Below are 12253 nucleotides of genomic sequence, written 5' to 3'. Positions count from 1 at the left end.
CACTGCTACCAAAGTACACATTGTCACAGAGAGTATTGTTTCCGTTTAAGTTTTGTTCGTAATCTTTGTGTGAGAAAATGGAGGACGAAACAACAAGAATATCGACATAACGAGAAAGGGACCGTCCGTGAGATTTCACACACTGGGTAGGGACCGTCCGTGAGATTTCACACACTGGGTAGGGACCGTCCGTGAGATTTCACACACTGGGTAGGGACCGTGATGAACACTGGGTAGTGGGACAGTGATGATTGAATAATTAAGAGAGATATCGTGAAATCATGGATGATAATCGGAGGATTATCCGATATTATTTGCATTAGTGAATATTGTATTTATATATCATATTAGATAATTTACGTAGAATGTCTTGATATCCGCATTGATCGTTGTAGTTATATTTTAGTCTAATACGCAAGGTATAAAGATAGAAAGGAAATTGAATGCGGAGAAGTGTCAAAATACGCTGCACGTATTTCTTGACTTAATACAATCGTCAATAAACTATTCACTATTTCCTCAGACACATATCTATATACAACTACACACGATTCCCATAATATATAATGATACCAGCTGCAGGATCAATTTATCGATTCCAAGTCCCGCGCGATTTCATCACCTTCATGTTACGAAATGATGCTGGAAAATACCACGTGCAGGCGAGCCGCGAAAGTCACCTTGGCCTTTTAACAAGGAGACTCTGCTCCGCCTCACGTAGGTCGAATGCATTATATGGTCTTCTACGACAAATACCGAAAACCTCGATAGATTCCCGTTATAAAAGCAGAGAAGTTCCGTTAAAGCGTAGATACATTTTCGGGATTGTCCATTCGATACACACGTGTCTAACAAAACGTTCGATAAAAGTGTGTCCAATACTGTACGTGCCTGTCTACATGTCTGAGTACAGACACTAGGTTTACAACAGGAAGAAAGACCACTTACGCAACAGTTTGTTTACTACAACGGTCGAATTTAAAAGGCGGTGTCTGGTGTTTTAATGCTTCAAGGACAACGAGAACGCGAGCAGACGATAATACCACGCAATAACACGGTATATTACCAAGACTAGGAATTTCATAAACATAGCCTACGTGCATTATCTATTGATAGTGTGATATTGTGCATGTTGCAATATTAAAGGGCATTACCGCTTCTGTGCAATATATATAAAATAAAACGCCGGCACCAAGAAACGACACATAAGTATCAAACGTAGAATACTATTTACAGACATTTTTGAAGATGTCGAAATTTAAAGTTTATATCACTAGAAGAATACCAGATGCTGGTTTGGAATTATTGAATGGACATTGTGAAGTAACGAGTTGGGAGGGGGACGATGCTATCCCTAAGGAAGAAATACTCAAGCACGTGCCAGGAATCAATGGCCTGCTATGCATGTTGACGGATGACATTGACAAGGACGTCATAGAAAAAGCCGGTAAGTATTTTATTTTATTAAATACTTAGGCCCTGTGTCTTTTAAAGAGATGAGAGTTATATATTGTTATGACCGTCACCTTGTTATACTACAGAGGGGGGTATAGTTCATACCGCGGTACCCCATTGTGAGAGCACCTGAGGAGACGAGGCTGTTAGACCGGTTGTATCCCACCATATAGGCTGGCTCCCTGTCTCTAGAATATTAAAATCATTTATATAAAATTGACCTTTATGATGTTGATCACTAGGATATGTCTGATCCTAAGTTTCAAACTAGGGGGAGATAATCTAGTATTAAACTTTAGTGGAGCAATTCTAACAAAAAACTTAGGGGCTGATGGCCAGTCTACCCACCGTATATTGACCTTTGGAGGCGACTAAATATGTACCTTTTGGCTCATACTAGGGGACATTGAAAATTCCGATTTTGAATAAATTGAAAAAATTTTGACTAATATGTATAATACTCCAATGTGTGTACAATCAGAAAATGGAATATATGTAAAAGATAGTCGGACAGGAGAAAACCATACGAAAGCGTGTTTGGTTTTTAGCGGTTTAACGTCATCGCAACAGCCAGGGTCACATGAGGTCGGGAGTCAAGGAGACACCAACACCCAGGGTCACATGAGGTTGGGGGTTAAGGAGACACCAACACCCAGGGTCACATGAGGTCGGGGGTCAAGGAGACACCAACAGCCGAGGTCACATGAGATCGGGGTCAAGGAGACACCAACAGCCAGGGTCACATGAGGTCGGGAGTCAAGGCGACACCAACAGCAAGGGTCACATGAGATCGGGAGTCAATGAGACACCAACAGCCAGGGTCACATGAGGTCGGGGGCCAAGGAGACACCAACAGCCAGGGTCACATGAGGTCGGGAGTCAAGGAGACACCAACAGCCAGGGTCACATGAGGTCGGGGGCCAAGGAGACACCAACACCCAGGGTCACATGAGGTAGGGAGTCAAGGCAACACCAACACCCAGGGTCACATGAGGTCACAACACCCAGGGTCACATGAGGTCGGGGGTCAAGGAGACACCAACAGCCAGGGTCACATGAGGACGGGAGTCAAGGAGACACCAACAGCCAGGGTCACATGAGGACGGGGTCAAGGCGACGCCTAGAATATGAAAACAAAGCACAGAAGGACAGATAGGTCAGGGGAGAAAGGAAAGTTTGAAGATAACAAGTGCTGCAATGTAGAATGGGCAGCAGGTCTATTCTGGTCCTTTAATGTCTCCAACTAGACAAGGAAGAGAATCACCGACTCCTCAGGGGACCCACCTTTAGTCGACTTCTATGATAGCCATGCATTCGGATACAGCAGGCCTCTTTGTTGGGCTCTCTATTGTCATCTTAACAGAAGATTAATTCAGCTGGACCGCACAATTAGTCTCCTATTACGACATAAAGTGACATACAGTAGGCCTATTCCTACCCCGCTCCTGGAAGGGTTGCGATAATGTTGTAGCAGATATGTTACTATAATTAAGTATAGGCTGTTTACATACACACAATACAAAAATACCCACTATAACTCATTATCTGTATAATAAGAAGTAGCCCGAGTTTCCGCTGGCCCTGACAGGGCCAGAGGAAACTCGGGCTCAATTAGAAGCTGAGCTATTTGTGTGCGTGTGTATGGTTTTTTTCAGTCCATTCTTTCTTTCTGTATTTTTTTGTATTCCTTCGGGCTTCAGCTATTGTCCATCTCGACACCCGTCTCCACAAACAACCGTAAATTTACATTTGTACGTGTATTTGTCAGATTGTTTACCTTCTGTACCTACATCAAACTATTTACATTGGATAACTACACATTGCTTGGTGCGTGTTATTACACCAAGTTAAATATTTATTTAGCCTGATATAAATAAACTTTGATGAAGATAACATTTCGTTGTTCGTTTGTATTGTATGGTTTTCTGATATCAACCATATGCCATGTACTGTAGAATCTCACTCTGATATGCTGTGATGCTCCAAAAGGTCACACGTCAGTTAATCAACCTTCATACCAAGGTCACGCGTCAGTTAATCAACCTCCATGCCAAGGTCACACGTCAGCTAATCAACCTTCATACCAAGGTCACACGTCAGCTAATCAACCTTCATACCAAGGTCACACGTCAGCTAATCAACCTCCATACCAAGGTCACATGTCAGTTAATCAACCTTCATACCAAGGTCACACGTCAGCTAATCAACCTCCATACCAAGGTCACACGTCAGTTAATCAACCTCCATACCAAGGTCACACGTCAGCTAATCAACCTCCATACCAAGGTCACACGTCAGTTAATCAACCTCCATACCAAGGTCACACGTCAGCTAATCAACCTCCATACCAAGGTCACACGTCAGCTAATCAACCTCCATACCAAGGTCACACGTCAGCTAATCAACCTCCATACCAAGGTCACACGTCAGTTAATCAACCTTCATACCAAGGTCACACGTCAGCTAATCAACCTCCATACCAAGGTCACACGTCAGCTAATCAACCTCCATACCAAGGTCACACGTCAGCTAATCAACCTTCATACCAAGGTCACACGTCAGTTAATCAACCTCCATACCAAGGTCACACGTCAGCTAATCAACCTCCATACCAAGGTCACACGTCAGTTAATCAACCTTCATACCAAGGTCACACGTCAGGTCACACGTCAGCTATTCAACCTTCATACCAAGGTCACACGTCAGCTAATCAACCTCCATACAAAGGTCACACGTCAGTTCATCAACCTTCATACCAAGGTCACGCGTCAGTTAATCAACCTCCATACCAAGGTCGCACGTCAGCTAATCAACCTCCATACCAAGGTCACACGTCAGCTAATCAACCTCCATACCAAGGTCACACGTCAGCTAATTAACCTCCATGCCAAGGTCACACGTCAGCTAATTAACCTCCATACCAAGGTCACACGTCAGCTAATTAACCTCCATACCAAGGTCACACGTCAGCTAATCAACCTCCATGCCAAGGTCACACGTCAGCTAATTAACCTCCGTACCAAGGTCACACGTCAGCTAATTAACCTCCATGCCAAGGTCACACGTCAGCTAATCAACCTCCATACCAAGGTCACACGTCAGCTAGTCAACCTCCATACCAAGGTCACACGTCAGCTAATCAACCTCCATACCAAGGTCACACGTCAGCTAATCAACCTCCATACCAAGGTTACCTCTTAAGACATATTTATTTTTTTATTTTCATTTTCCAGTACTTTTATATAAAAAAAAGTAATTATATTTTATTTTCATCTTATTGATTTTACATTAGGGCGGTCGGGTGGCACAGTGGAAACACTTGCCTTTCACCAAGACGGCCGGAGTTCGATTCCCCGATCGGGCATGAAAAGGTATGGGGGTCACCTGCCCGACCACGTAGGTTTTCCCCGGGTACTCCGGTTTCCTCCCACAGTAAGACCCCTCGGGCGCTTCCATCCGGGCAAACAAGAGGGATTAATTTTACTTTATTTGTGTTACTACAACATAAACTTGTCAAGATCAACTTCAAAAATCGTTTAATTTACTAGATTTTACACCTTCGCAACAGCCAAAGTCATGCTACTTAAAAGCGACAAAATATATACATCCGGATATTTACTAACAATGAAAACATACAAATGTATGTGAATGCATTTTTAAAATGTTTCCTTTGAATTTTAATCATTAAGAGTTATTCCCCTTATCACAGGTTAGTAGCCGAGTAGAACCGAAGTCAGATAAATATTGTTTATCTCAAGAGCAGCGCATCTGTGTCCATGTCAACATATATGAATGTGTTTTTCTTTTGGGTTTCCGGGGTTTTTTTTTGTAAACTGAATACAACCGACCAATATTACAACATAAGCGCCGATTCAACATTTTTTCACATATACCCAGAAGCAAAAAAAATACAGGCGGCTGGCTCATTGTTGAGAAAAAATATGCGATTATTCTAATTCCTCATGGATTATTTGAGATTTGATTATTTTTTATTTCAAAATAATTTGAACTACGATAACGGATACCTAACAAAACGTGTATAAAGACCGACAACTCTGTCTCTTGGTACAGAGTGTCGATCGTATGACGCGAGAATTCACCGAAGAATTTCTGATCATCATAGTGTTATTCCACTGAAACACCACATTGTGGCTATGGTACCCAGTAACACGTGACATAACTTACATGTACCGGAAGCACCACATTGTGGATACGGTACCATGTAACACGTGTCACAACTTACATGTACCGGAAGCACCACATTGTGGATACGGTACCATGTAACACGTGTCACAACTTACATGTACCGGAAGCACCACATTGTGGATACGGTACCGTGTAACACGTGTCACAACTTACATGTACACGGAAGCACCACATTGTGGATACGGTACCGTGTAACACGTGTCACAACTTACATGTACACGGAAGCACCACATTGTGGATACGGTACCATGTAACACGTGTCACAACTTACATGTACCGGAAGCACCACATTGTGGATACGGTACCGTGTAACACGTGTCACAACTTACATGTACACGGAAGCACCACATTGTGGATACGGTACCATGTAACACGTGTCACAACTTACATGTACACGGAAGCACCACATTTAAGCAGCCACGGCTGCCGTAGTTACCAACGTCGAAACATATAAGGATTCTACCTCATTTGAACGCGCTAACCATAGGAAATATTCGTTGCCAACTGCGGGCATACTACCGTATACACAGTCAAAATGAGGTACAATCCTTAATTATAGCAAAATATACCGAGGCAGCTCAATCTCTCCCAGAATTAATTGCGAACCCCTGGCAACGGCTCACAAATGTACGCCTAATCTTGAGGTTATATATTTTATCTCGCATTATGACATCATATAACAACTATATGCAAATCTTAATTTCCCCCTTTGTCGTTTGTATTAAGCTTTGAGTTCTGATTGGTCAATTCAGAAAAAGTTATATTTTCAATAGTGATAAAAAATTCAGAATAAGTGGTAAATATCACTATTCTAGAATGAATAATTTTCCATATTTCACTGATAAATATGTAACAATAATCAATACGTACAGCACATTTCCTTTCTCTAGCATATCTACACGCATTTCCGTAGAGATTAATCTGAAGAAATTTAATTTAGATAAGTGTCATATCATTAAATAAGTATTCCTAAAATAACCCAGAGACATGTATTATGGTCAATAGCTTGTGGTCAGTCGATTTAGATAATCACCCGAACAGGGGGTGTTTAGAATATCATTGTACATTACAGTAATTGTTATGTCTGTAACTATTACGATTACCACGAGTTGCTTCTCTTTCCCCTTATGCTACCCGAGACGTCAAAAAATGTACCAAACTAATAATATAATTATAAAACTCGTGTATTTTGTTCCTGTGTGGTGCGCTGTGTAACTGATCATAATAATTTGATTAAAATTGTGGCAAGTTCAGGAACGTTTTTTTAAACAGTTTTAGTTTAAACTGTATTTTATTGATAAATCAATACAAGTAGTAAAACAACATTAATGTAAATAGTTGGATTCAGAGAATGTACACATTTATATTAATCCGTCTACGTATCATAACAAAAGGACAGTTCTGACAAATTACATTGTTCATGTTTTTTATGCTCTAGTACATATGTATGTAACAGCGTTTTAAATCACAGGGCAAAACGAAGTGTCTTATTACAGATCTCCAAATGGCCTTTCATTGTACATATATGGTTTCAATATTCTTTTAATTTTATCACAGGGCCAAGTCTGAAGGTGATAACAACCATGTCCGTGGGCTTCGAGCACATAGATGTAGAGGAGTGCCGAAAGAGGGGGATCACGGTTGCCAACACGCCGAATGTTTCCACGGACAGTGTCGCCGAACTGACCCTTTCACTATTACTTCTGACCGCTAGGCGGCTAATCGAAGGTAAACCAGTGGAAGGAAATTGTGATAGTAATCATGTTGGCGATTTATACCAGTAAAACGGTAGCGCGGTAGCGCGCCTCGGAGGATATGTAGCTAGCTACTGGTATTCATAGCCGCAATGAAAATTTAAAAAAATCTATTCAATTCATATATTTACATAACCTTGATTTAAAAAATTTATATCGAGAAAACGAGAAATTTTATTAAAAAGAAAAAATTGTCATGTATACGACGAAACGCCAAATTATTAGCACAGCCGGGAGATCCCGCCTATGCACCACGCCATTGTTTTAATGTCGTTCCGCATTTTCCGGTCTTTTTTGTTTAATTTTGTATAAAACAAAAAGAAAGAAGTATTAAAGTAAAAATAATATTAAATACAATCATTCAATATTTTTAACACTTATCTCGTACCAACGTTATCGATCCAAGGGAAGCTACTCTTCCTGTCTTACTGTCGATAGCGTATTAGTATGACCCGATTAATCAGGTGATTTGCACGAGAGACAATGTTTTCATACGGTTTTCATAGTGTATTCATGGTCATATGTTTGTTGTTTTCACTTGGTATGTTCATATCAGCAAACCACATTAGGAATGTAAATATATATACATATGTATGTATTATACACGGTACATATATATACATATGTATGTATTATACACGGTACATATATATACATATGTATGTATTATACACGGTACATATATACATATGTATGTATTATATATGTACATATATACATACATGTATGTATGTATGATACACGGTACACATATATACATATGTATGTATTATACACGGTACATATATATATACATGTATGTATTATACACGGTACATATATACATATGTATGTATTATACACGGTACATATATATACATATGTATGTATTATACACGGTACATATATATACATATGTATGTATTATACACGGTACATATATATACATATGTATGTAATATACAAGGTCCATATGTATAGAATGTGGGTTGGGTATTCATGCCAAGTTCCTATGTGGTTAATTTCGTTCGCTACAGTCACTAAAAAGTAAGGAACGACAACTCGTGATGTGTAATTACAATTCTGGGTAGACGTTGTGTCATGTTCCGTATTATCATGTAGATTAAATCAAATACACGTGATTTTTTAATGATTTTTCAGGCGTAGACTCTGTAAAGAATGGCCAATGGGGTCCGTGGAAGCCGATGTGGCTGTGTGGTGTTGAACTGACCGGTCGGACCGTGGGCATCCTCGGGCTTGGTCGGATTGGCTATGGAGTGGCCAAGCGCGTGAGGCCATTCGGAATCAGCCGTATCCTCTACAATGATGTCTGTCAGGTACACTGCGTTCTCTGCTCATAAGTTACAAGACTAGATTACTTCATTCTGGATGCTGATAAACACAATTATAGTAAATTTGAAAGTTAATTTGATAATTAGGTTAATATCACAATCTTTACTCGGAGAGGCGTTTGTATATACGATCGCAAAATTTGATATATCTCGCATCTTTCCTCTTAATATGAAATATGCGTATTTGTGGTACCGTCTTTATATTCTGTCAAACTAGGGAGTAACATAATTGTTATAATGCTTTTAAAACAAAAGAAAAAAAGCATTAGATAACGAAACCGTAATTCTAACTCTGAGGGCAAAATACGAACAACAAATATAGATTTCCATGATGACCATTGAAAAAGTACAAAGTAAATGAGACTAAGTGTCACGGAAGGGTAAGAGTCTTCTGCTTTATCGACGACCTCCGCCATACAAATCTAGGTCACGACAACATCCGCCATACATATCTAGGTCACGACGACACCCAGCATACAAATCTAGGTCACGACGACATCCGCCATATAAATCTAGGTCACGACGACACCCAGCATACAAATCTAGGTCACGACGACATCCGCCATATAAATCTAGGTCACGACGACACCCAGCATACAAATCTAGGTCACGACGACATCCGCCATATAAATCTAGGTCACGACGATACCCAGCATACAAATCTAGGTCACGACGACATCCGCCATATAAATCTAGGTCACGACAACATCCGACATACAAAGCTAGGTCACGACGACACAGACATACAAATCTAGGTCACGACGATCTCTGTCATACAAATCTAGATCACGACGACCTCCGTCATACAAATCTAGGTCCCGACTACCTCCGCCATACAAATCTAGGTCACTACGACTTCCGCCATACATATCTAGATCACGATGACCTCCGACATATAAATCTAGTTCAAATCTCGGCTTTGACACATTAACAAAATGAGAAAGGACTAGGGTGGTGACATCGGAACCACTGGGCAAGCATCAAACACATCATGGTTCCATATCGTACAAGGAAATATTTCCAAATGATATCAAATGTCGACCATGAAACATCATCATGGTCTTCACTGCGTTTTATTATATTCTAGAAATATCATCCATATCGTTTGGCAAATATATCCCATGATGTTATTTGTAACACATACAGTAATTGATTTCAGGTGAGCCATGCTGATGAGGTGGGCGCGGAGTTTACAGATTTTGATACCATGATCAGAGAATCCGATGTGGTTATCATATGCTGCAACCTTACAGAATCCACAAAGCACAGGTTTAACAAGGACACGTTCAAGAAAATGAAAAAGACTGCCATCTTGATCAACAGCGGTCGAGGGGGCGTGGTCCAACATGACGATCTCTACGATGCACTCACTTCCGGTGAAATTTACGCGGCTGGATTGGACGTCACTGAACCGGAACCTCTACCACATGATCATCCGCTGGTAGGTCTGCAGAACTGCATCATCCTTCCACACATGGGAAGTAACACGTGGGATTCTAGAATCCACATGGCCGAGACTTCAGCCAAGAATATCCTCTCCGTTAAAAATGGCGAGGTCCCTTACGGTCTCGTTAAATAAATATACATTTACACATAGTTATACTGAGCAAAGCAAGGTCAGAGGGCAAAATAAGTCTACAGCCTGAAAGTTTGATTACTAAATAGAAGTATTGCTTTTGACTGCGAAATACGTCTAAAGCTTCATTACCGTACGCATTTAAAAATAAAAAGTTCAATGTTGAAAAATGAAGTATTAACTGCTTAGGATCTGATGAAAATATCATCAATGATATAGCTATATAGGGTGTAATAAACAAACTATGAACGGTATTTAACCTTGAAAATTATGTAAGAAATGAGATTTTGATTTTTGTATGTTGAAATTCGGTATATAATTATTCTCAGTACAATGGTTGAGTTGGCGGGAAACAATTATAAATATCTCCTTAATTACGAATATGAAAGTAAAAACAAAACAATGTACGATATTTTTAAAGGGACATTCCTTCATTTGAATAAAAATAAGTCGTCAAAATTAAACTTACTGGAAAATATACATTTTTTTCTAAATCGTAAAAGTTACAATCTTTACATTAATAAGACAGTTTTACTCTCAAGATAAAGTAACCATGAAAGTTATTCGAGTAGTAAGTCCTGAAAATTCTTAATTCGACCCGAAGTATCACTAATTACCGCAAAGACATATGTATTTGTATACGATACACCTATTTCCTGTACATTTTGGCGTTAATTTCATTACTTGAAGGCACAAACACTCATATAATCATTGTTCGGACATGGATTTCATCAATAGAAAGTGTGCATGATTCTGATGTCCGAACGAAGGAATGCCCCTTTAATTCTTTTATTCAACTTGAGACTAGTTTCCCTGAAAACTGGACATATATTTTTCAAATAAATATCGTAGACCCAGTGACTTTAAACATCTGCTCGCTTTTGCTTTGAAGTACATATATTTTGAAAGCCGAAAAGGTATTAAAAAAAAAACACTTTAACACTATTCACTTTCCAAATGTATTTTAAACTATTCAGAGTGGTTCTGTACAGTTACTGATCACCAGTATTGTGTGATAATCTGACACAGAGATGTTGTCGTCACCTTCATTCAACACATTTTACTCACTGTGATTTTTTATTTGTGTTTATGTCGATGTTATTCACTAATGTTGCCAAATGATCTCGATATAGATTCATTATTGTTTACATCCTGTATAGTGCAATATATGATATATTCCGAATGTCTCCTTTTTTAAACTTATTTTTATTTTTAGATAGCAAATGTAACTTTTATATCGCATTCTATGGATCTAGTGACGGTAAAGTTTTAGTCGATCGTTATACCATCCACCCCCTTGTATATATATATATATGATTTCTTATATTCATCGGGTACAACTACGATCATTGGATTCAACAAAACATTACATTATATTAGCTAATTATAGGAAAAAACAATTTTGATGAAAATGGAATATAAAAAAATCACACTCACCCTCAAAACAAAAAGAAAAAAGAAGAAGAAAAGATTGTCTTTCTGTTCTGTAATATTTGAACCTAGTAAATTTGGGGGAGGGGTACAAAAAATGTTTACAATTTTTCCTTTTTTCCCTGTCAGTTAGATACGCCGTATTTTGAATGTTCTGTTTAAACCGACTTATTTAGAAATATTCTATATAGTTATTACATTGATGTACAGTATTTATAATGTTTTATTAGACTATCTCACGTTTGTACACTGATATTGTTTTACTTATTTTTACTTAGTCAACTCTACCTGTCGTTACTTGAACCAATAATCTATTGACTTACCAATATCATAAACCTATCCTTTCTTTTATCTATATTCATATATTTTTTTCTAAATAGTATGTACCTGTCGGAGGACTAGTAAGGGAGATAACCCTTGTATGTGGATTATAATTCTGGGGTTAACGAGGAATTTATTTTACCAATTTTGTGTATGAAGAAGTTTTACAATGTATCATG

At 38.9% G+C, this 12253-nt stretch overlaps 1 protein-coding gene across 1 annotated transcript; it reads left to right on the top strand.

Annotated features, from left to right (window-relative positions):
- The first annotated feature begins 901 nt into the window (after positions 1–901).
- Positions 902–10799, top strand: LOC117314816 (glyoxylate reductase/hydroxypyruvate reductase-like). Its single transcript, XM_033868920.1, has 4 exons — positions 902–1447; positions 7219–7389; positions 8556–8731; positions 9906–10799. Exons 1-4 carry the CDS (start codon positions 1249–1251, stop codon positions 10323–10325), a joined length of 966 nt encoding a protein of 321 aa, XP_033724811.1. The 5' UTR covers positions 902–1248; the 3' UTR covers positions 10326–10799.
- Positions 10800–12253: the final 1454 nt, after the last annotated feature.

The sequence above is a fragment of the Pecten maximus genome, chromosome 16 (genome assembly GCF_902652985.1).
Source record: "Pecten maximus chromosome 16, xPecMax1.1, whole genome shotgun sequence".
Lineage (NCBI taxonomy): Eukaryota > Metazoa > Mollusca > Bivalvia > Pectinida > Pectinidae > Pecten > Pecten maximus.
Note: the sequence above shows the minus strand (reverse complement) of the source record. Positions and strands in the feature narration are given on the sequence as shown.